A 24,927-nucleotide genomic window follows, 5' to 3' on the forward strand; every position below is an offset into this window, starting at 1 on the left:
CAAATTCAATCCAAATCCTATTTGCTGGGTATACTCCAAGGTCTGGATCTAGACAGTCTAGGAGTGCAGCGTATTCGATGGGGCTGACAGGTATTTTAAGTCGCAGTTGTACGATTTTCTTTTTGAAGTACATCGCGAGGTTGTCAGCTGCCTCTGCATGGTGAGGACCACCAATCAGCCAATCGACGAGGACCAAAGATTCTGAGTTCCAAAATTCCTGCATCCTTTGCAAATAAACATGTAATGCTCTCTGAACATCCAGACAATGCAAACAGCGTGATATGGCGTACTAGCAGCTGAACCCAAAACTTTGGGGAGGAAGGAAGACACCAGCTGCATGACCATCTTCTCCTTGGAAAACAACAGAAAGGGCTCCCTACATGAAAGTGCCTGCAATTCAGAGATCTGCCTCGCTGATGAAATAGCCACTACAAACACCATCTTCAAGAAAAGATCATTCAAGGAACATATTGCCAAAGTGGATAGCCACTTTTCCACCACAGCATCGATGCCTTCTGCTCCGCAATCTCTTCTCCTGCTGAAAAACCTGAGGCACCTTGGCACTGGCAGAGGTCACCATCAAGTCCATGACTGGCAAGCCCTATGTGTCTACCACCAGATGAAAGGCCTCATTGCCGAGACTCCACTCCCCAGGGTCCAATACATGTCTGCTGAGAAAGTCCACTTGAACATTATCCACTCCTGCCATGTGAGCGACCAAGAGGTCGCAAGTGACACTCTGCCCAACTCAACAGAAGAGCCACCTCCTCTGCTAATGGACAACTCTTGGTGCCCCCTAGTGGTTCACATACACCACTACTGTTGCATTGTTTAAGAGGATTTGCACCACTTTTCCCATCAACAGATCCTGAAACGACTGCAGAGAAAGACAATTGCCCTCGTCTCCAACCAACTGACCAACGCACCTCCACCCGGGACCACCATCCCTGGGGCATTCTGTTCAGGCGGGCACCCCAGCTCAGCAGGCTAGTATTCGTTGTCACCACTGTCCAAGTTGGAGAGTGTAGACTCCTGCCATGTAACAAATTCAGTGTGCAACCACCACCACAGACTGCGCCACACAGTGGCACCAAGCATGAGGCATACCTCCAAGGACTGATGTTGCAGAGATTAGCTCACCAGCAAGGACTCCTGAGGCAGATACATACACACTCGAGCCCCCTGAACCACCTCCAAGGAGGCTGCCATGGATCCCAGGACCTGCAATTATTCCCACAGCCAGGGACACCAATGACTAAGCAACAGACGCATCAGAGACTGCAGTTTCAAGATGCGACCCTCGGGCAGGAGCACTTGCCCCCCAGATCATGTCGAACTGCACTCCCAGATACTCCAAGGGCCAAGAAGGGACCTGACAACTCTTCACCACATCATCCAGCCTAACGACTGTAGCATACAAACCACTTTGGTTGTAGCTTCAGTGCTCTCCTGGAAGGACTTTGCCCAAATTAACCAATTGTACAAATACAGATGAACCAACACTCCGTCCTTCCACAGAGCCGCTGCCACAATCATCATGACCTTGGAAAATGTATGCGGAGCCATCACCAGTCCAAAGGGAACACACAGAACAGACAGTGCAGTCTTAAAACTACAAAACGAAGGAACCACTGGTGACTCTACCAAATATGGATATGCAGATAAACTTTCATCTAGTGAAGTCAGAAACTCCCCGGACTGCACTGCCAATATCACCAACTGAAGAGTCTCCATAAGAAAACTGGGAACCGAGGGCCCGATTTATCCCTTTGGCGGATCAATCTGTCTAGAGTTTCCCCGACTGTCCTTGCCTGCCACCTGGCCCGGCCCGGCACCGCAACTCCAGAAAGAGATCCAGCAATGGGCGTGTAAACTCCAGGGCGTAACCATTGTAGCCCACCTCCAGGACCCACTGATCCTCCCTAATCTGGATCCATCTCCGGTAAAAATCCTTTAACCAGTTACCAACTGGAACCAGAGGCTGGACACCAACACCTACATTGGAAGTTACAAGTGGGTCGCTAGGCAACAAAACTGAGTCCCTGGCCCTGCAATGGCAGCACTTCACAACGCTCAGCAGCAGACCCCCTACACTTAAAGCCAGCTGTCTTCATCGAAGCAAAGGAGCATGGCTCAAGCAAATGCTAAACAATAAGTCCCAGACAAGATACATTTGGGGGGGGGGGGGGGGGGGGGGAACGACTCTCTTCTGAATTTGGCACCCCCAGGGCTAAAGAGGCCCCCGCGGACCACTATTTCCTTTTAATTTATTTTTTAACCTCAGACTGGGACTGCACAGGTTGAGCACGACCACCATCTGCTAGAGACTGAACTACTGAATCTGATGGACTGCACAATGTAGTTATAAGTCTCTAAAGAGTTTGTGGTTCTCAGTCTCCATCTGCTGGTTAGAGTGCACAACCCACCTGTGCTGGTCCAGAGGGATGCTATGGAACATTCGTTTGGGTCACTGCGAGAGTTGTTCAACGTTTGATTTGGATCTGATGAAGTCTTGCCACTACTACAAACATGATATTAGAAAAGGTCCTTGGAGCAGTGGCTAATCCAAAAGGCAGAGCTTGAAACAAAGTGCCAGCCCAGAATTGCAAATCTGAGAAATGTGGTTTATGAGATATGAAGATCCATGAGAAACTCTCCCTAATGTATCGCTTCTATAACAAAAGGTTACTCTGGATTTACTGCTTTTAACTCAACAATAGGACCAAAGAGGTTCCTCTACTTAGGAACAACCAAATAACTACCAGCCCAGACCCCACTGGGCTCTATGAACAAGCACTACCGCTTCTTGGGATAGGGGTGCTTTGAACTGCCACCACCTTTGCAGGAACCCAACAAGGTAAGACTAAAAATAAGTCTGCAACAGGGTGGGAAAATTCTAGCTTGTATTTAGAGCTGATCACATCAAGTACTCTGATTGGACATGATTTGGGCCCACTCCTAATTGGAAGTGCATCAGATGAGCTGTTTTGTGGGTTATTTTAAATATTTTGGGGCTCATTTTCGAAACAGAAAAACATTTAAAAAGGTGTCATAAAGCAGCATTTGGACAAATTTCTTCTCAAAATGTCCAAATCAGTATTTTCAAAGACCCGTTTTGCAGAAGTTTATCTATGCAATTTGTCTGAAAATGTGTCCAAAACAAAGAAAGCATGACAGAGGTAAGATTAGGGCATTCTTAACATTTCGTTTTACAGCCATAATGGAACAAAACAAGAACATCTAGTACTGAAACTTCAATGTTTTGGTCTACACCTGTTTTTAGAATGAGTAAGGCACAAAAAAGTGCCCTAAATGACCAGATGACCACTGGAGAGAATCAGGGATGACTCCCCCTTACTCCCCCAGATGGTCACTGACCCCCTCCCACCCTCCAAAGATATGAATAAAAATAGTACTTACCAGCCTCTATGACAGCTTCAGCTATTAGAGCAGCAAGCAGGTCCCTGGAGTAGTGTAGTGGTCGGTGCAGTGCACCATTGAGAAGAGGACCCAGGCCCATAATCACACTCCGTTACACTTGTACTGGAAATTGTGAGCCTCCCACACTCACTAAAAACCTACTGTACCCACATATAGGTAACCCTTTCATCCATAAGGGCTACTGTAGTGGTGTAAAGTTGAGGGTGGTGGAGCAACAGTGAGATGTATTACTAAGAGCTTTTATCTAAGTTCACAGCAGTGCCCCCTTGCTCTCCTGGGATATGTGTGCGTGTCCAGTCCACTCAGAATGCTGATTCCTCCTACATCCCAATGGCTTGGTTTTCTATGTTTTTCACTTGTACTTTTTTCCCCCCAAAAAATTACTACTACTACTAATCATCATTTCTATAGCGCTACAAGGCATACGCAGCACTGTACACCATACACAAAAAGACAGTCCCTGCTCAAAGAACTTACAATCTAGATAAAATTGCCCAAAAAGATAAATGCACAGAGCACAGAAACATGAACAAGTAAAACTAAATAAATAAAATGAGAGAGAAACGTTTGCTGTTTCGAAAATGGCCATATTTTCTATTTGGATTTGAGACATTTAGCACAAAGCGTACAAATTTTGACAACGTCATATCAAAAATACCCCTCCACATTATACTTTTGTGTGTGTGAACTATTATACAAAGACTATGATAAACAACATAGAACCAACTTTTTATCTCAACCACGCATCAAAAACAAATTGTGGCCTGAAATAGCGTTTTGGTCATAGCTTGCCCGAAAACACTTGCATTCAACAAAGTTACCCACCCTTTGTAACGCTCATCTGAGGGGAAAAATATTCCACTACTATACAGAGCTGTTTGGGTTTCTCTAAAAAAAAAAAAAAAAAAAAGCCAAAGTCCTACGAATTTATAGCCTGCCTAGCAAAATGAAGGAAGAATTTTTATACACAAGGTTATTATTCAAGTCTAAATGTAAAGACAGACAGAACTGCAATGGTTCATTTAATGCGAGTACTCACCTCTTTCTCCTCAAGCTCTCGGCGAAGCTGTTCTGCTCGTTTCCTGCGTTCTTCAAGCTCGTTATTGGATTCCTCAAGTAGTTTCTCCTGTTCCTCAGCTTTTGCCAGCAAGTCCACACCTCCCACAATCACCTTCTTCTCCAGAGCCGATAATTTTTCCAGCAGCGATTGATGATCTTGTCTAACAAGACACAAATACTAGAAACACTGGAGCAGCAAAAAAGGTGGTAAAGGTATACCATCCTTCATGTCTATTTCTTATGTACACTTTCTCCCGCCTCGTTTCTATGTTCCACTTTCTCTATGTTTTCTTCTAACTTCTCTTCTACTCTACCCCCATTTAATGTCCTTTCCACTCCCAAAAAACTGAACTACAAACATTGTCCTCCACTCTCCAAGCCTTCTGTCCTGATCTTAAAAGGAATTGGTTTGCTAGCAGTGGTCTGAACAGCTCCCCAATAACCTGCAACAGTGATCAACAGTTGTTGCACATGCTAGATGCAAAGTACGTGCTAGAAGACTGCGGGTGTGTAATTCGTTAATCTCATCTTCCAGCAGCTCTGCTCTTCCTTCCAGGCTGGAAGCTCTACATCCTAGAAATGTCACTCACTGTGCTTTCAGCAAATCCTTCTCTCGCTTTTCCAGTTCCGCTCTGGCTTTGTTCCTTTCTTCTTCTTCCATGTCCAGTTTTGCTTCAAGTGCTTTGCGCTCTTCATCAATTTTTGCCTGCATCTCCGCCATCTTATCTGGAGAAACTTTCTTTTTGCCTATTAGAGAACAGTGATTTCTACATCAATATATTCATCCCAAATTAAACTGAATGGAGAAAATCACCATATTACAAACAGGCATCAAATCAACTCCATGACCAACAAACATTCGCAGGAAACCACTACCATAGGCGACAACATTTTATAGAACACAGTCACTATCACTAAAATGGATGAGACAACTTCCTTCTCTAATAAGTGTTTTCACAAAACACATGATCTGGGAAATTTATTCTTAAGGAGGGTTATTTACTCACATAAAAGCAGAGAGACATTTATTCTGTTAAAATACTTATTTATTAAAAAACGGCAAAGCAACACCATTAATAAAACAGGGCATGCAAACTCAATCCCACCAACCTGCTTGATCTTGCATTGAGAGGAGGAAGCAAGCAAATCGCAGATAGGCAGCATATGAATAGGAAGAAGGAAAAAAATATTTAAATCAATATACTTATTTTTAATAAGGAAGAAATCAGTAAAAGCGCTTACAGCCAGAGACAGCAGAAATATTAAGTAAAAACAGCTACAAAACTCACTATTGCAGTATTTTAAGAATCAGTTTCTTTTTTTTTTTTTTTACAAAGTTAGTGAATATTATAATCTAAATTATTTTTCATATATTAGTGAATGTTCACAGATCTCCACTGAAGTAAATCTCATTCAAATGGACTAGTCCTATAACAAAAAAAAGGGACCATTCAGACTACAGCCATTCAGGAGGAAAGGTCTGCAAACCCTGGTTTTCGAAACTAATGGAAGTCATTAAAAACAACAACTAATTTTACGATTATTTTTGGCCTATACTTACAGTTCTGCACTACGTTTTAGCCCACTCTAGTCACAAAGTACATCATGGGCCCTGTTTACTAAGGTTACGCTACCGTTTTTAGGGCGTGCTAAAAGTTAGCATGTGCTAACCATGTAGAAACCGATAGGAATATTATGGGCATCTACATGGTTAGCGCGCACTAAAAATGCTAATGCGCCTCTAGCGTGGCTTAGTAAACAGGGCCCTTAGTTTCAAGCAGCTACTTTACAGTGAAAAGTATTCGAGAATTTAAGTTTACCTGCCAAAGCATCTCCAAACGGGACTATCATATATTGTGATTTTATCTTGCACCATTTATACTCATTTTTACACAAGAAGTAAAAAGGATCATACTCTAAGAATTTGGGGCATATTATAAAATGAATAACTAGACTAGAAAAATTGAGAAGTATCTACCAAGACTTTGAAGCCCATAGAAAAAAAAAGCAATTTGGTACATTATCTAATCCATCCATGAGACCAATAAAAGACAGAGGTGACTTGTCTTCTTTTATGGCCCAATATGTCTTTATGGCAACTATATCAATAAAATTGTCACAATTATATTAATTCTGCTCTTTTCAAGGGGTAAACAACCAGTCTGATATTTAAGCAATGGTCAAGGACAAGAGAGAAAAAAAGGAAGTGAAAATGATAAGTGATTGGAGGGGGTGAGTACAGCATGAGGAAAACATACATGCAAAAAAAAAAAAAAGTGAACCAACAAGTAGTGCCAGTGAATCATTTTGCAAATTAAAAAAGCAGCACCCATTAAAGCAGCCCATCAGATCAAATAGCTTATTTGCTGTAATTTACCCAGATTCCGCATCCCTTCAGCAGGAACCACCACAACTGTATTACATGCTTTTTAATGTCTTTCTGAATGTTTGAGACTCTCAACAGGTGTCGGGTCCCTTCCAAGCTACCTTCCAGAAAGGAATGTTAGAGAACTACGCTGAGCAATACACAGAAAATAGTTGCTAACTATTCAAAATAAGAATTTATCATTGGGAAAGGCAAAACTGGAATTGAACAACTGATACTTATTTTCTTTTACCTTCATTTTGGATTTACTTCAAACCAACACTGAAAAGAAACCTCACAGCACTGTGACCCTGTTAAAAGCATGGAATCTGTAAATGACTAAAATACTTTAAGATTCCCATTATGCCTTTCACTTGATTTTTCCTATAATACCAGTTTCCTCTGGTTTGCCTCTTTTACAAAGCCGCACTAGTGATTCCTGCATGGCAAACGAGAGGAAGCCCACAGGAATTGAATGGGCTTCCTCTCATTTGCCACATCAGGAATCGCAAGCGCGGTTTAGTAAAAGAAGCCCTAAGTGAATGCCGTGAACTTGATGTATTTTTTTTGTATTATTGTTTTCATTCCTTTTTGAATATGTAAAAGCAGCACTGTACTTCCACTCAAAGTTATGCTTTGATGTATCATTATGAAAAACAATTTTTAAAAAATTCCTATTGTTGATATTTCTTTGGATTTACCTAGCTTTATTACAACCTTACAGAATTCATTTTGGGTATCTGATTAGAAATTGCTGTAAATCTATTTGGCTTTTGGGAACAATTTCATTATTTTATGCTAATCAAATGAAATGTTATACCCTGCAGATTCACTTATAGTAAGCTCCTGTGAAGCATAAAACAATCTTAAATGAAATAAGCTTTTAAACTGTTTACACTTCTACACCTGAAGATATAAAAAAGGGTGGGGAATTGACCACAGATACCAGAGACTGGAGACACTCGTCCTTGAGTAAAAACGTTTACTGATAAAAAGGCCGAAACACAATGTGGTGTCAAGTCCTTTTTATCAATAAATGTTTTTACTCAAAAACAAGTGTCTCCAGTCTCTGGTACCCGTGGTCAATTCCCCACTTTTCTTTTTAATATCTTCTGCACTTTCCCATGGGACTTTTGAGTTTTCCGCTCTTGCAGATTCTCCTGTACACTTCTACACCTAACATATGTATTTTTACAAATGCAGGAAAATTCATGTAAAATGGGAAACTGCAAGGGTTTAAAAAAAAAAAAAGCATGCCTTGCACAGAGATCTAAAATTCTTTAGCAGCATTTACAACATGAATGAAGTGCATGTGTTATGGAACAGCCAAAGCTTTGTTAAAGAGTTGAAGATCTCCCACTCACTAGTAAAGGACTTATCCAGAGGTTTCTCTATGACAGTGGAGTCTGAACCACTGCTGCTGCTACTGCCTGGAAAACAAAGACAGGAAATGCCCCAGGGAAAGCCCAAGAAAGAACCGTGAATAGGAAGAAACATAAGAGGCAATGTTCAGTTCCCAGGAAGAGAGCAATAAAGCTGCTGCCTGCATTAAGCACTACATCAGCTCGCTCATAATTCTCTTACAAATGTCAAAAATCTAATTGGTGGAAACATTCCTTTTCTTTTTTTCTGGGAGGAAATGATGAACGCTGGTGCCCAGGCTAAATGAGTAGTTACAAATTTTACAATTGTTAAAACTTCACCATGCTTTTTGATGCAAGTTCAGAAACATATCGTGTATTTCACTAGAAATATTTGATAAAAACAGAAAAGTCAATCTGTCCTTGTTTTGAATGTTAACACACAAGCCTCTCTACATTGGAGATTCCCAGCAGTTAAGCCGCTATACAGAGCAAAAAGGTCAGATCAAGCTACCAGTTACATAAGAACATAACAGTAACCAAACTGGGTCAGACCTATGGTCCATCTAGCCCAGTATTCTGTTTTCCAAATAGTGGCCAAGTCAGGTCACAAGTACCTGGCAGAAACCCAAATCGTGACAACACTCCATTCTACAAATCCCAGGGCAAGCAGTTGCATCCCATGTCTGTCTCAATAGCAGTTAAATACAGAAACCAATTTAAACTTCTTATGCTTACACACCGGACTTATTACTTATCTTCATTAACTATTCTACAAGCTCCTATTCGCTGAGATCTACAAATACAAACCTCCTTGTGAGTCCGTCTTTTATTGCTCCACACACTTTTCTTGCATTGCTCTCATCTTATGGAATTTACTGCCAAAAGCATTTCATACTGAGCCCTCAAAACAGAAATTTAAGCCAGTCTTAAAGACCTGGTTGTATTCCCAAGCATTTGGGTAAGTCATTACATCTTGAGCTTCCAGTTTATCTTTCTAACAAATTAAAAACATATGTCCCTCAACGGTCAATGGGATCTTCCCCCCAAAAAGGATTCAGCTTCCTGATTTAAACGTAATTAAACTTTCTACCACAAAGAATAGAGCACTCTCTTATATGGGACCTTCACTTTGAATCTCTTGACCCAATGAGTTTTGGAGTATTCCTTCTTATTTCAGTTTTTGAAAGTTATTGTAAAAAAAAAAAAAAACTTGGCTTTTTCAAATAGATTTTAACTAAATTTATATTAATGTTTTGAAGAAAAATTATATTCATTGTCAATATTGATATATAGAAACATAATGACAGATAAAGGCCAAATGGCCCATCCAGTCTGCCCATCCACCGTAACACTAACTCTTCCTTTTCCTAAGGGATCCCACTTGCTTGTCCCACGCTTTCTTAAATTCTGACACAGTCACCTCCACTGGGAGGCCATTCCATGCTTCCATCACCCTTTCCATGAACGAATAATTTCTTAGATTCCTTCTAAGTCTATTTCCTCTTAACTTCATATGCCCCCTCATTCTAGAGTTTTCCTTCATTTGAAAATGGCTCACTTCTTGTACATTAATGCCCTGAGATATTTAAACATCTATCATATCTCCTCTCTCCCAGCGTATACATGTTGAGGTTCATAAGCCTGTCCCTATATGTTATGTCCAAGACAGCTTACCAATTTTGTAGCCGCCCTCTGGACAGACTCCATCCTGTTTATATCCTTCTGTAGGTGCGATCTCCAGAATTGCACACAGTACTGTAAATGGGGCCTCACCAGAGACTTATACAAGGGCACTATCACCTCTTTGCTCCTGCTGGTCATCCCTCTCCTTATGCACATAAGCATCCTTCTGGCTACGACCGTCGCTTTTTCTACCTGTTTGTGTATGATGACCTTAAAGTTTCCAATCACCCCCAAGTCCTGCTCTTCCTTTGTACACAGAAGCACTTCACCCCCCTATATTGTACCGTTCCCTCAGATTCTTGTGACACAAGTGCATAACACAGCATTTTTTAGCATTAAATCTTAGTTGCCAAATATTGGACCATTCCTCAAGCTTCGCTAGGTCTTTCCTCACACCTTCCAGGGTGTCCACCCTGTTGCAGAGTTTGGTATCATCCACAAAGAGACAAACCTTACCAGGCAATATCACTCAAAGACATTAAAAAGACCCGGCCCTAGGACCGATCCCTGTGGTACTCCACTGATAACATCCCTATCTTCAGAGCAAGCTCCACTCACCGTTACCATCTTGCCCTGTACCCCACCTCTTTATTTCCCTTACCTCTTGTTTTACCTGTCTGTCTTAGATTGTAAGCTCTTTCAGCAGGGACTGACTTTTGTGTATGGTGTACAGCGCTGCGTATGCCTTGTAGCGCTATATAAGTGATAAGTAGTAGTAGTAGTTTTCTCCCGTTCAACCATTTTTTAACCCAGTCAGTTACTTTAGATCCCACACCAAGGGTACTCACTTTATTTATGAGTTTTCTGTGTGGAACTGTGTCAAAGGTTTTGCTGAAATTTAAGTACACTACATCTAGCACCCCTCCCATGTCCACCAATCAGATTTGTCTGACACAACCTCTATTGAAGCCATGCTGCCTTGGGTCTTGCATTCCATTCTATTTGAGAAACCTCCAATCCTCAGCTTTAAAAGCGTTTCCATTAGTTTACTCACCACCGAGGTCAGACTGACCGGTCTGTAATTACCAACCTCCTCCTTACCTCTATCTTGTGCAAAGGGACCACATCCACCCTTCTCCAGTCCTCCGGGACCACTCCGGACTCTAAGAAAGCATTGAAGTGGTCCATCAGTGGAGCTGCCAGAACTTCTCCGAGTTCCTCGAGCACCCTCTGATATATCCCATCAGGCCCTATCACTTTGTCTACTTTTATTTTAGCTAGCTACTCACGAACACAGTCCTCTGAGAACGGGTCTTGGTCTACCATACATCCATCCCCATTTGCATTTGTTTTCTGCGGTCCTACCTCCGGCCTTCATCCGTGAACACAGAACAGAAATAGTTGTTAAGCAGTTCAGCTTTATCCTCATCAGCTTCCACATATTCCTCCTCCTCAGCTTTGAGCCTCACAATGCTATTATAGCACTTCCTCCTGTCGCTTATGTATCTGAAAAACATTTTATCACCCATTTTTACCATATTAGGTATCTTTTCTTCCATTTGCCTCTTCACTTTCTGACAACTTTTCCAGCTTCTCTTAGCTTATCCAGGTATCCTCACCTGTCCTCTTCTTTCTGAGTCGTCTTATAACATAAAAAGGCTAACCTCCTTTCCCTTACCTTTTCGACTACTACGTTCAAGAACCTGAGTGGCCTTCTTTTCCTCTTTCCTTTATGTAATTTATTAACACAAAGGTTAGCTGCCTTAACATATTTTCGTATGCTACATATGGGCGTACTTTACTCAAGAAGAACTGTATAAATCTGGTCAGATACAGTCCTGTGGTAAATGAATGAGTTCTGATAATACTAAGATTGAACAATTTTGGATTGCTATTGTCTGTTATGGAAAAATTACCTGATAATTTTATTTCCTTTAGTCCCAAAGGATCAGTCCAGACAAATTGGTTGTGACCATTCACCAGTTCACAAGCTCCTGCGCTTAGCAACCAAGCCAGTTTGATAAGCGGTGAAAGAATGTGACTTCCAGAGGAAAAAAAAACTCTAGACAGAAAAAGATTTAAGAAATAAAGGGCAAAACTTGTGCCTTAGAAATAACAGATCCAGAACAATACAAACACCCGAAATTACAAAGAACCCAGAAAAACTGAAACCATCACAGAAGGGCAGGCTCTGGGCTGATCCTTTGGGACTAAAGAAAAGAAAATTTATCAGGTAATTAACTAAGTTTTCCTTCTATTATGTCCCAAGGATCAGTCCAGACAAATGGGGTGTACAAAAGCAATCCTTAAGAAGGGAGTGACTGTGATATCCCCCACAGCAAGAACCGTGGCCCCGAAGGAAGCATCTGCTAGAGCACACATCCAAATGGTAATGCTCAACAAAGGAATGAGAAAACCACCACAATCGCTGATCTAGAGATCTCTACAACAAAACAGTCCTAGACTCTACCAAAGAAGTCTCCAAAGACCTGGTAGAATAAGCCTTGACGTGCATGGGAGCAAATCTACCCCTCAGAATGGGAGCAGATCTACCCCTCAGAATGTAAGTCGAAGAAACAGCCTCCTTAAGCCATCGAGCCACTATCGCTTTGGAGGCCGACAAACCCTTCTGGGGTCACACAAAAAGATGATCAGACAACCTGAAATAGTTGGTAGTGGTAAGAGAGCACTCTCTTACCACTACCAACTATTTCAGGTTGTCTGATCATCTTTTTGTTACATCTAACAGCCGAAGGAAGTGTATTCTGCAGAATAGACCTCCCTGGAAAAAGAAGGAAGAAACAGTCTGATTGTAGATACAATCTTCAGCAAAAAGAAAGGAACTGTCTATATAGAAACTCCAGAGTCAGAAAAGCAGAGAAAGTGAATGATACATACCTGTAGCAGGTGTTCTCCGAGGACAGCAGGCTGATTGTTCTCACGACTGGGTGACGTCCGCGGCAGCCCCCACCAACCGGAAAAGGCTTTGCGGGACGGTCGGCACGCAGGGCACACCCACCGCGCATGCGCGGCCGTCTTCCCGCCCGTGCGCGACCACTCCCGCCAGTTGAATGACAAGCAATAAAATATGAAACACAACTCCAAAGGGGAGGAGGGAGGGTAGGTGAGAACAATCAGCCTGCTGTCCTCGGAGAACACCTGCTACAGGTATGTATCATTCACTTTCTCCGAGGACAAGCAGGCTGCTTGTTCTCACGACTGGGGTATCCCTAGCTTTCAGGCTCACTCAAAACAAGAACCCAGGTCAATTGAACCTCGCAACGGCGAGGGTACAACAGAAATTGACCTACGAAGAACAACTAACAGAGTGCAGCCTGACCAGAATAAATTCGGGTCCTGGAGGGTGGAGTTGGATTTACACCCCAAACAGATTCTGCAGCACCGACTGCCCGAACCGACTGTCGCGTCGGGTATCCTGCTGGAGGCAGTAATGTGATGTGAATGTGTGGACAGATGACCACGTCGCAGCCTTGCAAATCTCTTCAATAGTGGCTGACTTCAAGTGGGCCACTGACGCTGCCATGGCTCTGACACTATGAGCCGTGACATGACCCTCAAGAGCCAGCCCAGCCTGGGCGTAAGTGAAGGAAATGCAATCTGCTAGCCAATTGGAGATGGTGCGTTTCCCGACAGCGACCCCTAGCCTGTTAGGGTCGAAAGAAACAAACAATTGGGCGGACTGTCTGTGGGGCTGTGTCTGCTCCAAGTAGAAGGCCAATACTCTCTTGCAGTCCAATGTGTGCAACTGACGTTCAGCAGGGCGGGTATGCGGCCTGGGGAAGAATGTTGGCAAGACAATTGACTGGTTAAGATGGAACTCCGACACCACCTTCGGCAGGAACTTTGGGTGGGTGCGGAGCACTACTCTGTTGTGATGAAATTTGGTATACGGAGCATGAGCTACCAGGGCTTGAAGCTCACTGACCCTACGAGCTGAAGTAACTGCCACCAAGAAAATGACCTTCCAGGTCAAGTACTTCAGATGGCAGGAATCCAGTGGCTCAAAAGGAGGTTTCATCAGCTGGGTGAGGACGACGTTGAGATCCCATGACACTGTAGGAGGCTTGATAGGGGGCTTTGACAAAAGCAAGCCTCTCATGAATCGAACGACTAAAGGCTCTCCAGAGATGGCTTTACCTTCCACACGATAATGGTAAGCACTAATCGCACTAAGGTGATTCCTTACTGAGTTGGTCTTGAGGCCAGACTCTGATAAGTGCAGAAGGTATTCAAGCAGGTTCTGTGCAGGGCAAGAACGAGGTTCTAGGGCCTTGCTCTCACACCAAACGACAAACCTCCTCCACTTGAAAAAGTAACTCTTTTTAGTGGAATCCTTCCTAGAGGCAAGCAAGACCCGGGAGACACCCTCAGACAGCCCCAACGCAGCGAAGTCTACGCCCTCAACATCCAGGCCGTGAGAGCCAGGGATTGAAGGTTGGGGTGCAGCAACGCTCCGTCGTTCTGCGAAATGAGAGTCGGAAAACACTCCAATCTCCACGGTTCTTCTGAGGACAACTCCAGAAGAAGAGGGAACCAGATCTGACGGGGCCAAAAGGGCGCTATCAGAATCATGGTGCTGCGGTCTTGCTTGAGCTTCAGTAAGGTCTTCCCCACCAAAGGTATGGGAGGATAAGCATACAGGAGGCCGGTCCCCCAATGAAGGAGAAAGGCATCTGACGCTAGCCTGCCGTGTGTCTGAAGTCTGGAACAGAACAGAGGCAGCTTGTGGTTGGTCTGAGAGGCGAAAAGATCCACCGAGGGGGTGCCCCACTCTCGGAAGATCTTGCGTACCACTCTGGAATGGAGCGACCACTCGTGCGGTTGCATGACTCTGCTCAGTCTGTCGGCCAGACTGTTGTTTACGCCTGCCAGGTACGTGGCTTGGAGGAGCATGCCAAACCGGCACGCCCAACGCCACATCCCGACGGCTTCCTGACACAGGGGGCGAGATCCGGTGCCCCCCTGCTTGTTGACGTAATACATTGCAACCTGATTGTCTGTCCGAATTTGGATAATTTGGTAGGACAGCCGATCTCTGAAAGCCTTCAGTGCGTTCCAGATCGCTCGGAGCTCCAGGAGGTTGATCTGCAGATCCTTTTCCTGGAGGGACCACAGGTCCTGGGTGTGAAGCCCATCGACATGAGCTCCCCACCCCAGGCGAGATGCATCCGTCGTCAGCACTTTCGTGGGCTGCGGAATTTGGAATGGACGTCCCAGGGTCAAATTGGTCCGGATGGTCCACCAGAGCAGTGAAGTGCGGCAACTGGTGGAGAGGCGGATGACATCTTCTAGATTCCCGGTGGCTTGGAACCACTGGGAAGCTAGGGTCCATTGAGCAGATCTCATGTGAAGACGAGCCATGGGAGTCACATGAACTGTGGAGGCCATATGACCCAGAAGTCTCAACATCTGCCGAGCTGTGACCTGCTGAGACGCTCTGGTCTGCAAAGCGAGGGACAGGAGGTTGTTGGCCCTCGCTTCGGGAAGGAAGGCCTGAGCCGTCTGGGTATTCAGCAGAGCTCCTATGAATTCCAGAGACTGGGTGGGCTGGAGATGGGACTTTGGGTAATTTATCACAAACCCCAGCAGCTCCAGGAGTTGAATAGTGCACTGCATGGACCGGAGGGCTCCTGCCTCCGAGGTGTTCTTGACCAGCCAATCGTCGAGATATGGGAACACTCCCAGCCTGCGTAGGTACGCCGCCACCACCACGAGGCACTTTGTAAACACTCGTGGAGCGGAGGCGAGCCCAAAGGGCAGCACACAGTACTGAAAGTGTCGTGCGCCCAGGCGGAATCTGAGATACTGTCTGTGAGCTGGCAGTATCGGGATGTGAGTATATGCATCCTTTAAATCCAGGGAACATAGCCAATCATTTTCTGAATCATTGGCAGAAGGGTGCCCAAGGAAAGCATCCTGAACTTTTCTTGACCAGGAATTTGTTCAGGCCTCTCAGGTCTAGGATGGGACGCATCCCCCCTGTTTCTTTTCCACAAGGAAGTACCTGGAATAGAATCCCTGCCCTTCCTGCCCGGGTGGTACGGGCACGACCGCATTGGCGCTGAGAAGGGCGGAGAGTTCCTCTGCAAGTACCTGCTTGTGATGGGAGCTGAAGGATTGAGCTCCCGGAGGACAATTTGGAGGCAGGGAGGTCAAATTCAGGGCGTATCCGCACCGCACTATTTGGAGAACCCACTGGTCGGAGGTTATGAGAGGCCACCTTGGTGAAAATATTTCAACCTCCCCCCGACCGGCAGATCGTCCGGTACGGACACTTTGAGGGCGGCTATGTTCCCGTGGATCCAGTCAAAAGCCCGTCCCTGGCTTTTGCTGTGGAGGCGCAGGGGGCTGCTTAGGCGCACGCTGTTGACGGGAACGAGCGCGCTGGGGCTGTCCCTGTGCCTGACGAGGCCTTCGGGCCGGCTGGTTGTACCTACGCTTTGCAAAAGAATAGGGTGCAGCCTGCCGGGCCCGGGAAAAACGTCCACCTGCTGAGGTGGATGCTGAAGGCGCCCGGTGGGAGAGCTTGTCGAGAGCGGTTTCCCGCTGATGCAGTTGGTCCACCATCTGCTCGACCTTCTCACCAAAAATGTTATCCCCCCGGCAAGGGACGTCGGCCAGTCTCTGCTGGGTGCGGTTGTCCAGGTCAGAGGCACGCAGCCATGAGAGCCTGCGCATCACTATACCTTGGGCCGCAGCACGAGATGCCACGTCACAGGTGTCATAGATACCCCTGGACAGGAACTTTCTGCACGCCTTCAGCTGCCTGACCACCTCCTGATAAGGCCTGGACTGCTCCGGCGGGAGCTTCTCGACCAGGTCCGCCAGTTGTTGCACATAGGTCCGCATGTGGATGCTCATATAGAGCAGGTATGACTGGATGCGGGTCACGAGCATGGAGGATTGGTAGGCCTTCCTCCCAAACGAGTCCAGAGTGCGAGACTCCCGCCCCGGGGGCGCCGAGGCGGTATCCCTCGAACTCCGTGCCCTCTTGAGAGCAGAATCCACGACCGCCGAGTCATGGGGCAATTGGGGCCGCATTAACTCTGGGTCGGAGTGGATCCTGTATTGGGACTCTGCTTTCTTGGGAATGGTGGGGTTAGTTAACGGTCGCACCCAGTTCCGAAGCAGTGTCTCCTTGAGGACATTGTGCAGCGGCACCGTGGAGGACTCTCTAGGTGGCGATGGATAGTCGAGGACCTCGAGCATCTCGGCCCTCGGCTCTTCCACAGAGACCACGGGGAAGGGAATGCTGATAGACATATCCCGCACAAAGGAGGCAAAGGAGAGGCTCTCGGGGGGTGAGAGCTTCCTCTCCGGTGAAGGCTTGGGGTCCGAGGGAAGGCCCGTAGACTCCTCTGAGGAGAAATATCTAGGGTCCTCCTCTTCCCCCCACGAGTCCTCATCCTCGGTATCGGACATAAGCTCATGTAGCTGAGTCCTGAACCGGGCCCGGCTCGACGTCGAGGCACCGAGGTCTCGGTGTCGTCGAGCGGTGGACTCCCGCGCCGGCGGGGACGGAGCTCCCTCCATCGACATCGACGGGGACTCCACCTGCGTGGCGGTCGAGACCGGCGCCGCAAGCGGCGGCGGTGTCGACGGCCCCGGCGCCGGGCTAGAGCTCACCGGCGCCACAGACATCGGCGCCGAGGGCGCAAGCACCCCCGGCGCCGGCACAGCCTGGCGCATCAGCCCTTCCAGGATCCCCGGAAGGATGGCTCTGAGGCACTCGTCCAGGCCCGCTGCCGGGAAAGGCGGTGGGGCCGGTAGGGGTGTCGGTGCCAGAAGCTGATGGGGGCCAGGAGACGGCACCGAGGTGCCGGAACCCTGACGCGTCGGTACCTCCACGACCGACGGGGACCTCTCCTCTCAACGATGACGCTTCGGCGCCGCCTCCTCTCCGATGTCCGGATGCACCGAGGGCGACCGGTGACGACGCTTCTTGTCTTTCTTCCGATGCGCGTCACCGGTGCCGGGAGGTATGGAGGAGGAGGAGGACGATCCCCCTCGGTCCCGGGGAGCCGGGTCAGACAGGGTTCAGTCCCGAGGGCCACGGGCTGAGGGAGTGACCGGGGCCGACTGCCCACGCGGCCGCTCACCTCTACCCTCGCCAGCGGACCGGCGGGCCGACGGGACCTGTTCTCCTGGGGTCGATGCCATCGGTGCCGATGTCTCGGGCATCGATACCAGTACCGAAGGGCCGGGCGTCGATACCGATGCCGTCGAGGTCGACGTCGAGGGGCCGGCGTAAGTTCCAAAAAGACGGTCCCGCAGAACTTGCCTCGCAACCTGAGTCCGTTTCCGGAGACCGAGACACAGGGAACACGACTTGATATTGTGCTCCGGCCCGAGGCACTGGAGGCACCAAGCGTGGGTGTCGGTCTGCGAGATCGGCCGGCCGCAGCGACCACACTTTTTAAATCCACTCGGGACCCTTGAGGACATCGACGGAAAAATCGCGTCGGCGAAGTCAAAGTCGTCAATGGTGGCTGAAATCACACCACGAAAAGGAAAACGACCGTGCGGCCACTAGGCCGCAACGCGGCGTCCCCGCTGGAAGCGAGGGAAAAAGGGAGCGCGTGCTCCACACGCGCAGGGTTTCTTTTTTTTTTTTTTTTTTTTTTTTTTTTAAAGAAACCGGACGGTAACTAATCAAAGTGAAACAAAGAAAAAGCACGATCCGCGTAAACGCGATCGAAATCCGGCGGCTGAAACAGAGAGAGCGGCGAGGCACGACTCTCTCCAGACGCGGAAAAAAAAGGAACTGGCGGGAGCGGTCGCGCACGGGCGGGAAGACGGCCGCACATGCGCGGTGGGCGTGCCCTGCATGCCGACCGTCCCGCGAAGCCTTTTCCGGTTGGTGGGGGCTGCCGCGGACGTCACCCAGTCGTGAGAACAAGCAGCCTGCTTGTCCTCGGAGAAGAAAGGGATCCCTGCAAGACAGCTTGAAGCTCTGAAACTCTCCGTGCCGATGAAATGACAACTAAAAATACTGCTTTTAACGCAAGATCTTTGATAGTTGCCAAACGAAGGGGCTCAAAGGGGGCTGACGAGAAAGCCTTAAAAAAACCACTTGAAGACTCCACTGAGGACAAATGTTGCAGAAAGAGGGATGCAGATGAGTGACACCCTTGAGCAACTCTCACTATATCAGGGTGAACAGCCAATGATGCATTCTGTATCTTGCCTCTATGACAAGCCAACGCTGCCACCTGAACCTTGAGCAAATTGAGAGCCAAGCCTTTTCTTAAATCTCTCCTGAAGGATCAAATTTGAGGCAAGGAAGCATGAAATGGAGGAACACCATTCTGTGCAGACAGTTCTCCACACTCTAGCAAACAAAGAAGTGAACCGCTTTCGGGCTTGCAGCAAGGTAGTAACAACACCATCCACGTAACCCTTCTTCCTCAATAGCACCCTCAAGAGCCAGGCTGTAAGACCAAAGCGGGAGGGATCCTTCATAAGTACTGGACCTTGGTGTATGTAAGAAGAGTCAACAGAGAAGCAATCTGAAGATGGATGAGGTCTGCATACCAAGGACATTTGGGCCAGTCCAGAACTACAAAAACAACTTTCCTGAGATGACGTGCAATCCAGCGCAATGTACTTCCAATGAGAGGCCATGGAGGAAACATGTAAAGGACACCATTCGATGTCCAAAGCTGTACCAGTGCATCCATTTCTAGGGAGTCTTGCTCCTTGAAGCTGCTGCAGAATCTGTGTACTTGTGCATTGAGTCTGGATGCCATGAGGTCCAGAACCGGAAGGCCCCACTGTGTGGAAATGAGGTGAAATGCAGTCTTTGACAGTTACCATTCCCCCGAGCCCAAAGACACTCTGCTAAGGAAATCCACTAAGTGAGACGTTGAAAATCAGAATGTTCAATTTCACCCACCGAAAAAGAAGACGCGCGCGCCTCCTGAGCTATAGACACATTCTTTGTTTCTTTGTTCCTTCTTGTCTGTTAATGTGAGACATGGCTGTGTTATTGCCCGAGAAAACGCGCACCGGCCTCCCACGAAAAAGGGGTGCAAAGGCTAGTACAGCTTTCTGGACAGCTCGAAGTTCCAATCTGTTGATGGACCAAGAAGCCTCCACTCTCGACCGCCCTGTGCAGAGTGGTAGAGATAATAGGCTCCCCATCCGAAGAGGCTGGCATCAGAGATGAGAACACACCAACTGGGAGTCAGTAAGGGCAACCCCGCCTGAGTGTGCACAGGAAGAAGCCACCAAGTCAGACTCCATCTGGCTTGAGGCATCCACAACACCAGCTGGTCATAAGTCCCCGAGATCAGAGACCACCAGTTCAACTGGAACGACTGTAGGTGCTACTTGTGGAACTTCGCCCAAGGCAGAACATCCAAGGTTGCCGGACTGAACTCCCAGAAATGGCGTACTGACAGCCAAAGTAGGCAAAAGCAGCATGTCCAGAGAAGTAAAGCAAAGCGTGCAGGAACTGGTAGCCAAGAGCTTACCCCCTGAAGCACACACAAGACTTAAATATACTCACAGAAAACAGCCAGTCTTGTTACTTCCAAGGCACTGAAGCCCCACAATCTTCCCACACTCTCAAAAAGAAAAAGCAGTGGCTTTTTTTTTTTTTAAGACAGAGGTAGGAGAAAAAACAGAAGGGAAGACTGAGATAAAGAGGTAGAAAGTGGCAACAGGGGAGCAGGGAGGGACTTACACCACTAGATTTACATCTGAGGAACAGGATATTCTCAACACCCCAACTCAACTGAATTTGCAAGCAGGACAGGAAGCCACACAGAAGTCACCACAGTGCACAGGAACTTCTATCCTGCCTGCTGGAGATAGAGAATACTGGCTTGGCTGATAAGCGTTGGAGCTTATGAGGCACAACTCAGAGTTCTCTATCTCTACCTACTGGCGGATGGTCACAACCCATTTGTCTAGATTGATCCTTGGAACGTAATGGAAGTATCTATTCTTACTGGCAAAAATCTTTTGTATTCAGCTACGTCCCTGCTCTTAGATAAAGCAGGAGCTACCAGGGGTAACTATAGGGGAGACACACTACAGATCTGTAAACTCTGCTCGGTGGCTCATAGATGCATTTTACAATAGTGGATGGTTAATGAACCGCTGGCTTATTGGCGGCAGAGGAATCAAGTTCATCGATTGCTTATATAGGAAGCTTGGGAGGCACATGGTTGTTTCCCACGCAAAAGCTCTCAAATTATAGCAAGGGCTCCATAAAAGAAGCCCTGAACGCACAAGTATTTGTGACCTAAATCTAATTTAATTAGGTTCAACTTCTTAAAAAATCATTTTATATAATTTTTCTTAAATCCCAGTATCTCCCTTCCTTATTGCCAATTCAGTAAAAACAAACAGAAAACTGGAACATGAACATTAACTGCCAAAAGCTGAAACACGGCACAACACAAAAGCACAAAACAGCTAATTTATATGAGATGTATGTCACGCTGTGTAAAAAAATAAATAAATAACCTTAACTCAGCATAAAGTCTAGTAATTTTCTATCATATAGACCACTCATTTGAATGTTACACATAAGAAAACTAGAGGCTCGTTTTAAACCATCACCACTCCCTAGTGCTGACACAGCAAAGAACCGAGCTGCAGAGAATTCAAAAGGATAAGAATTTGTGGTATTAAATAACCGATGTAAAAATAAGCCCTATTAAAGTCTGCAAGAGACTCCACTTAGCTAGAAAAAGATTTGACTCACAATGGAAGAAGTTTTTCTTACACAGAAATTGTTTCCATACAAAATTAATACATGTGATGTTATACAAGCATTCAAGGCCCTATTCACTAAAGCTTACCATGCCAATAGATTTTAACATGCCCTAAGCGTTAGCGAACATGGCCCTTAGTTAACATATGTTTTCTGATCTTAAAAGTGCTTGAAGAAAAATACACAGCACTAAATTGACCAGCATATTTTAAGTAGCTTAGTGGTGATTAGATGGCAACACCAGTAATTGGGAAGCAAAACCAGTGCTGGGCAGACTGCTACGGTCTGTGCCCTGACTTCTACAGTCTATGCTTTGAAAATGACAAGGACAAACCATGATCTAGTATACATATGTAGTTAACTCATCACGAAGTACAATATGATCTTGTTGGGCAGACTGGATGGACCGTACTGGTCTTTATCTGCTGTCATCTACCATGTTAGTTACAATTCTTTTGCAAGTGTTAAATATTTTCCACTGTGCTAATGACTACATGTAAAATCCCAGATCTTCAGTTATTTGCTTGGCTGCTTGCTGACTTCTGTTGCAGAGTCAGAGTACAATAGGATGAACAAAATAATCTTGCTGTATGAGAGGACATTAGCAAATCCCTACTGAGAGGGAGAAACTCCACAGAATATCTGATCTAGCAATGATCACTTCAGCTCCTTTGCTTAAGTAGGTGCCATATTTACAACCGATGCAAACTGGCTAAGAAAACGCAAAGATTGATTGGCAGGGGGATTCCGTAGTGTACAGTACACAAAATCCATGCATGCAGAGCCAAGGACGTCCCCTATATGCTTGCATACTGACCTCGACGCCGCTTTTTCTTTTCTCCATCCACTCCAACTTCTCCCTCTTCATCCTCATCATCTTCAGATCCACTAAAATCAGAACCTGAAATTGATTCCCCTAAAGATAAGAGAGATCTGTTAGAGAGAACTGAAGCATTCATGGAAACAGCCAGCTCATCAAGACCTCATTTGACAGTACTATGTGCAGTCTACTTCAGGTCACTATTTGTAACAAAAATAAACATATCAGTAAGTACACATCAAATTTTATACACTATTTTATGTGATAGTTTTAGTAGTACATTGTTAAAAGATTTTCGATAAAATGTTTTGCTAAAAACATCCAAAACTTATGTGGTGAACACAGCCATTTTCGATCCTGAAACAGTCTATCATTTTGGTTCGAACATTGCATTTTTCTAGATGTTTTGTGCTCAGCGTATATTTCTTTTAGGACACACCCTAAAACCAGCCATTGGGATGTCTGGGGGCCATCATTGTAGATTAGCAACACAGCTATCCCAACAGAGCAGTAGGGCAGTCTAGGGGGAGCACTACAGTGCTGTCAAAAGCGAGATCTTGATGAGCTGGCAGTACCTACATATAAAAGGTCTCGGATACACGTCTCACCATAAGTCCCCTTATATTGTATGATGAGCCCTCCAAGAACAGAGAAAAGCCTACTATACAGTAGGTATTGATTTTTGGAGGGCACACATTTTCCACCACAAGTGTATCAGTTATAGTGGGATATGGGCCTGGGTCCCCCTTCTCTACAGCTCACTGCACTGACCCCTAGATGAGTTACTCCTGGGTCCTGCTTGCTGTGCCAACAAAAATTGCCATCACATCTGAAGCTGTCATACAGCCTGGTATGTACACATCTTAGGGGAGTGGGAGGGAGTCAGTGACCTTTGGGGGGGGGGGGCAGTGGTGTGCTGGAGCCGGCTCGCAAGAGCCGCTTGTTAAATTTTGACAGCTCTTGCGAGCCAGTTGTTGTTGGGGGCGAGCCGGCTCCAATGCGGGAGGTAAGCATGGCAGGAGGGCGCCATCACAGGCCATGCTTACCTCCCCTGCCGCTCCGAAGCATGTCCAAAGATGTCCTTCGCTCCCACCCTCCCCTCCCGCTCCACTCCGTCTTTTTTTAATTACCTCCGTCGAAGTGCCTTAGTCCCGCCTTAGCGAAAAAAAGGAAATGACGTCAGAATGAAGGCGGGACTAAGGCACGAACATCCTCCGAATCAAGCAGGGGAAGCCTGGAGAGACGGCCAGCATGCAGCAGGGCTTTAAATGGCGCACGCTTCGACAGAGGTAATTAAAAAAAGACGGAGGGGCGAAGGACATCTTTGGACATGCTTTGGAGCGGGAGGGAGGAGAATCGCTGGATGGGTAGAGGGGGGCAGGGGAGAGACTTGCTGAGCATGGGTGGGTAGAGGGCGGCAGGGGAGAGAGGAGAGTTTCAGGACATGGATGGAGGGGAGGGAAGGGAGAGAGAAGAAATGCTGGACATGGAGGGAAGATAGAGGAAGGAGATTAGATGAGGGAAAAGGAAGTGAGGAGAGAAACTGCACATGGATGGAGAAAATAGGCAGAAGTTGGATCCACTGTACAGTCAAGTCTGCAGAGGACCAGAAATGAAGAAGAAAGGAGGAAAGAAAAGAAATAAATGGAAAGGAAGCCCTGGAAACGGAGTCAAGGGAACAGATAGAGAGCAGCAGGATCAGATACTGGACCAGCATGATCAGAGAAACAAAGTCACCAGACAACAAAGGTAGAAAAAAAATAATTTTATTTTCATTATAGTGTTTGGAATATGTCCACTTTGAGAATCAGGTGCTGAACGTTAAAAGTTTATATTTACTTATTTATGGCATTTTATCCCATATTAAACATGAATTAGGTTGGAACCTGGGATAATTTAATTTTTTTTTTCCTGGAGAGAGTAATGTGTTGGCCGCCGCCCCCCCCCCCCCCCCCCCCCCCGGGGTATAGCCAGCTCTGCAATTTTGGGGGGAGGGGGGGCGCCGAGGTGGACCATGGAGAGAGCCTGTTGTTAAAAATTTACCAGCACACCACTGGGAGGGGGGGGGTTATGTCTTAATCCCTCCCCGTGGTCATTTAGGGCGCCTTTTGGTCACTTATTCATGATTGAAACAGGTCTAGCCAAAAACATCTTAATTTTTGCCCTGGTCAGTTTCATTATTGCAAAAAAAAAAAAAAAAAATCTTATTTTTGATTCCGCCCATCTCTCACCCAAAACATGCCCCCCTGGAATTTGGACAAACTGGGGAGAAAAACGTCTACCTTGGTGTTACTACTACTACTTAACATTTCTAGAGCGCTACTAGGGTTACGCAGCACTGTACAAATTAACGAATAAGGACGGTCCCTGCTCAGAAGAGCTTACAATCTAAAAGACGAAATGTCAAGTTGGGGTAGATGAGATTTCCTGAGAAGAGATGTAGTGATTAGGTGCCGAAGGCGACATTGAAGAGGTGGGCTTTGAGCAATGATTTGAAGATGGGTAGGGA

The 24,927-nt window shown here is 46.4% G+C and overlaps 1 protein-coding gene across 4 annotated transcripts in view; it reads right to left on the reverse strand.

The window, feature by feature from the left end:
* Positions 1 to 24,927, reverse strand: part of KIF3A (kinesin family member 3A) — an 82,520-nt gene that overhangs the window by 19,181 nt on the left and 38,412 nt on the right. For 2 of the 4 annotated variants that reach the window (XM_030211603.1, XM_030211602.1), the window contains exons 9-12: positions 22,416 to 22,514; positions 5,611 to 5,619; positions 5,091 to 5,247; positions 4,481 to 4,661 (exon numbers count right to left, since the gene is read on the reverse strand). In XM_030211603.1, coding sequence (XP_030067463.1) covers positions 4,481 to 4,661; positions 5,091 to 5,247; positions 5,611 to 5,619; positions 22,416 to 22,514 — 446 coding nt within the window. Of the gene's footprint in view, positions 1 to 4,480; positions 4,662 to 5,090; positions 5,248 to 5,610; positions 5,620 to 8,229; positions 8,296 to 22,415; positions 22,515 to 24,927 lie in introns of all 4 variants that reach the window. The other 2 variants (XM_030211605.1, XM_030211604.1) reach the window with 2 other exon arrangements.

This window comes from Microcaecilia unicolor, chromosome 8, assembly GCF_901765095.1.
Source record: "Microcaecilia unicolor chromosome 8, aMicUni1.1, whole genome shotgun sequence".
NCBI classification, from domain to species: Eukaryota; Metazoa; Chordata; class Amphibia; order Gymnophiona; family Siphonopidae; genus Microcaecilia; species Microcaecilia unicolor.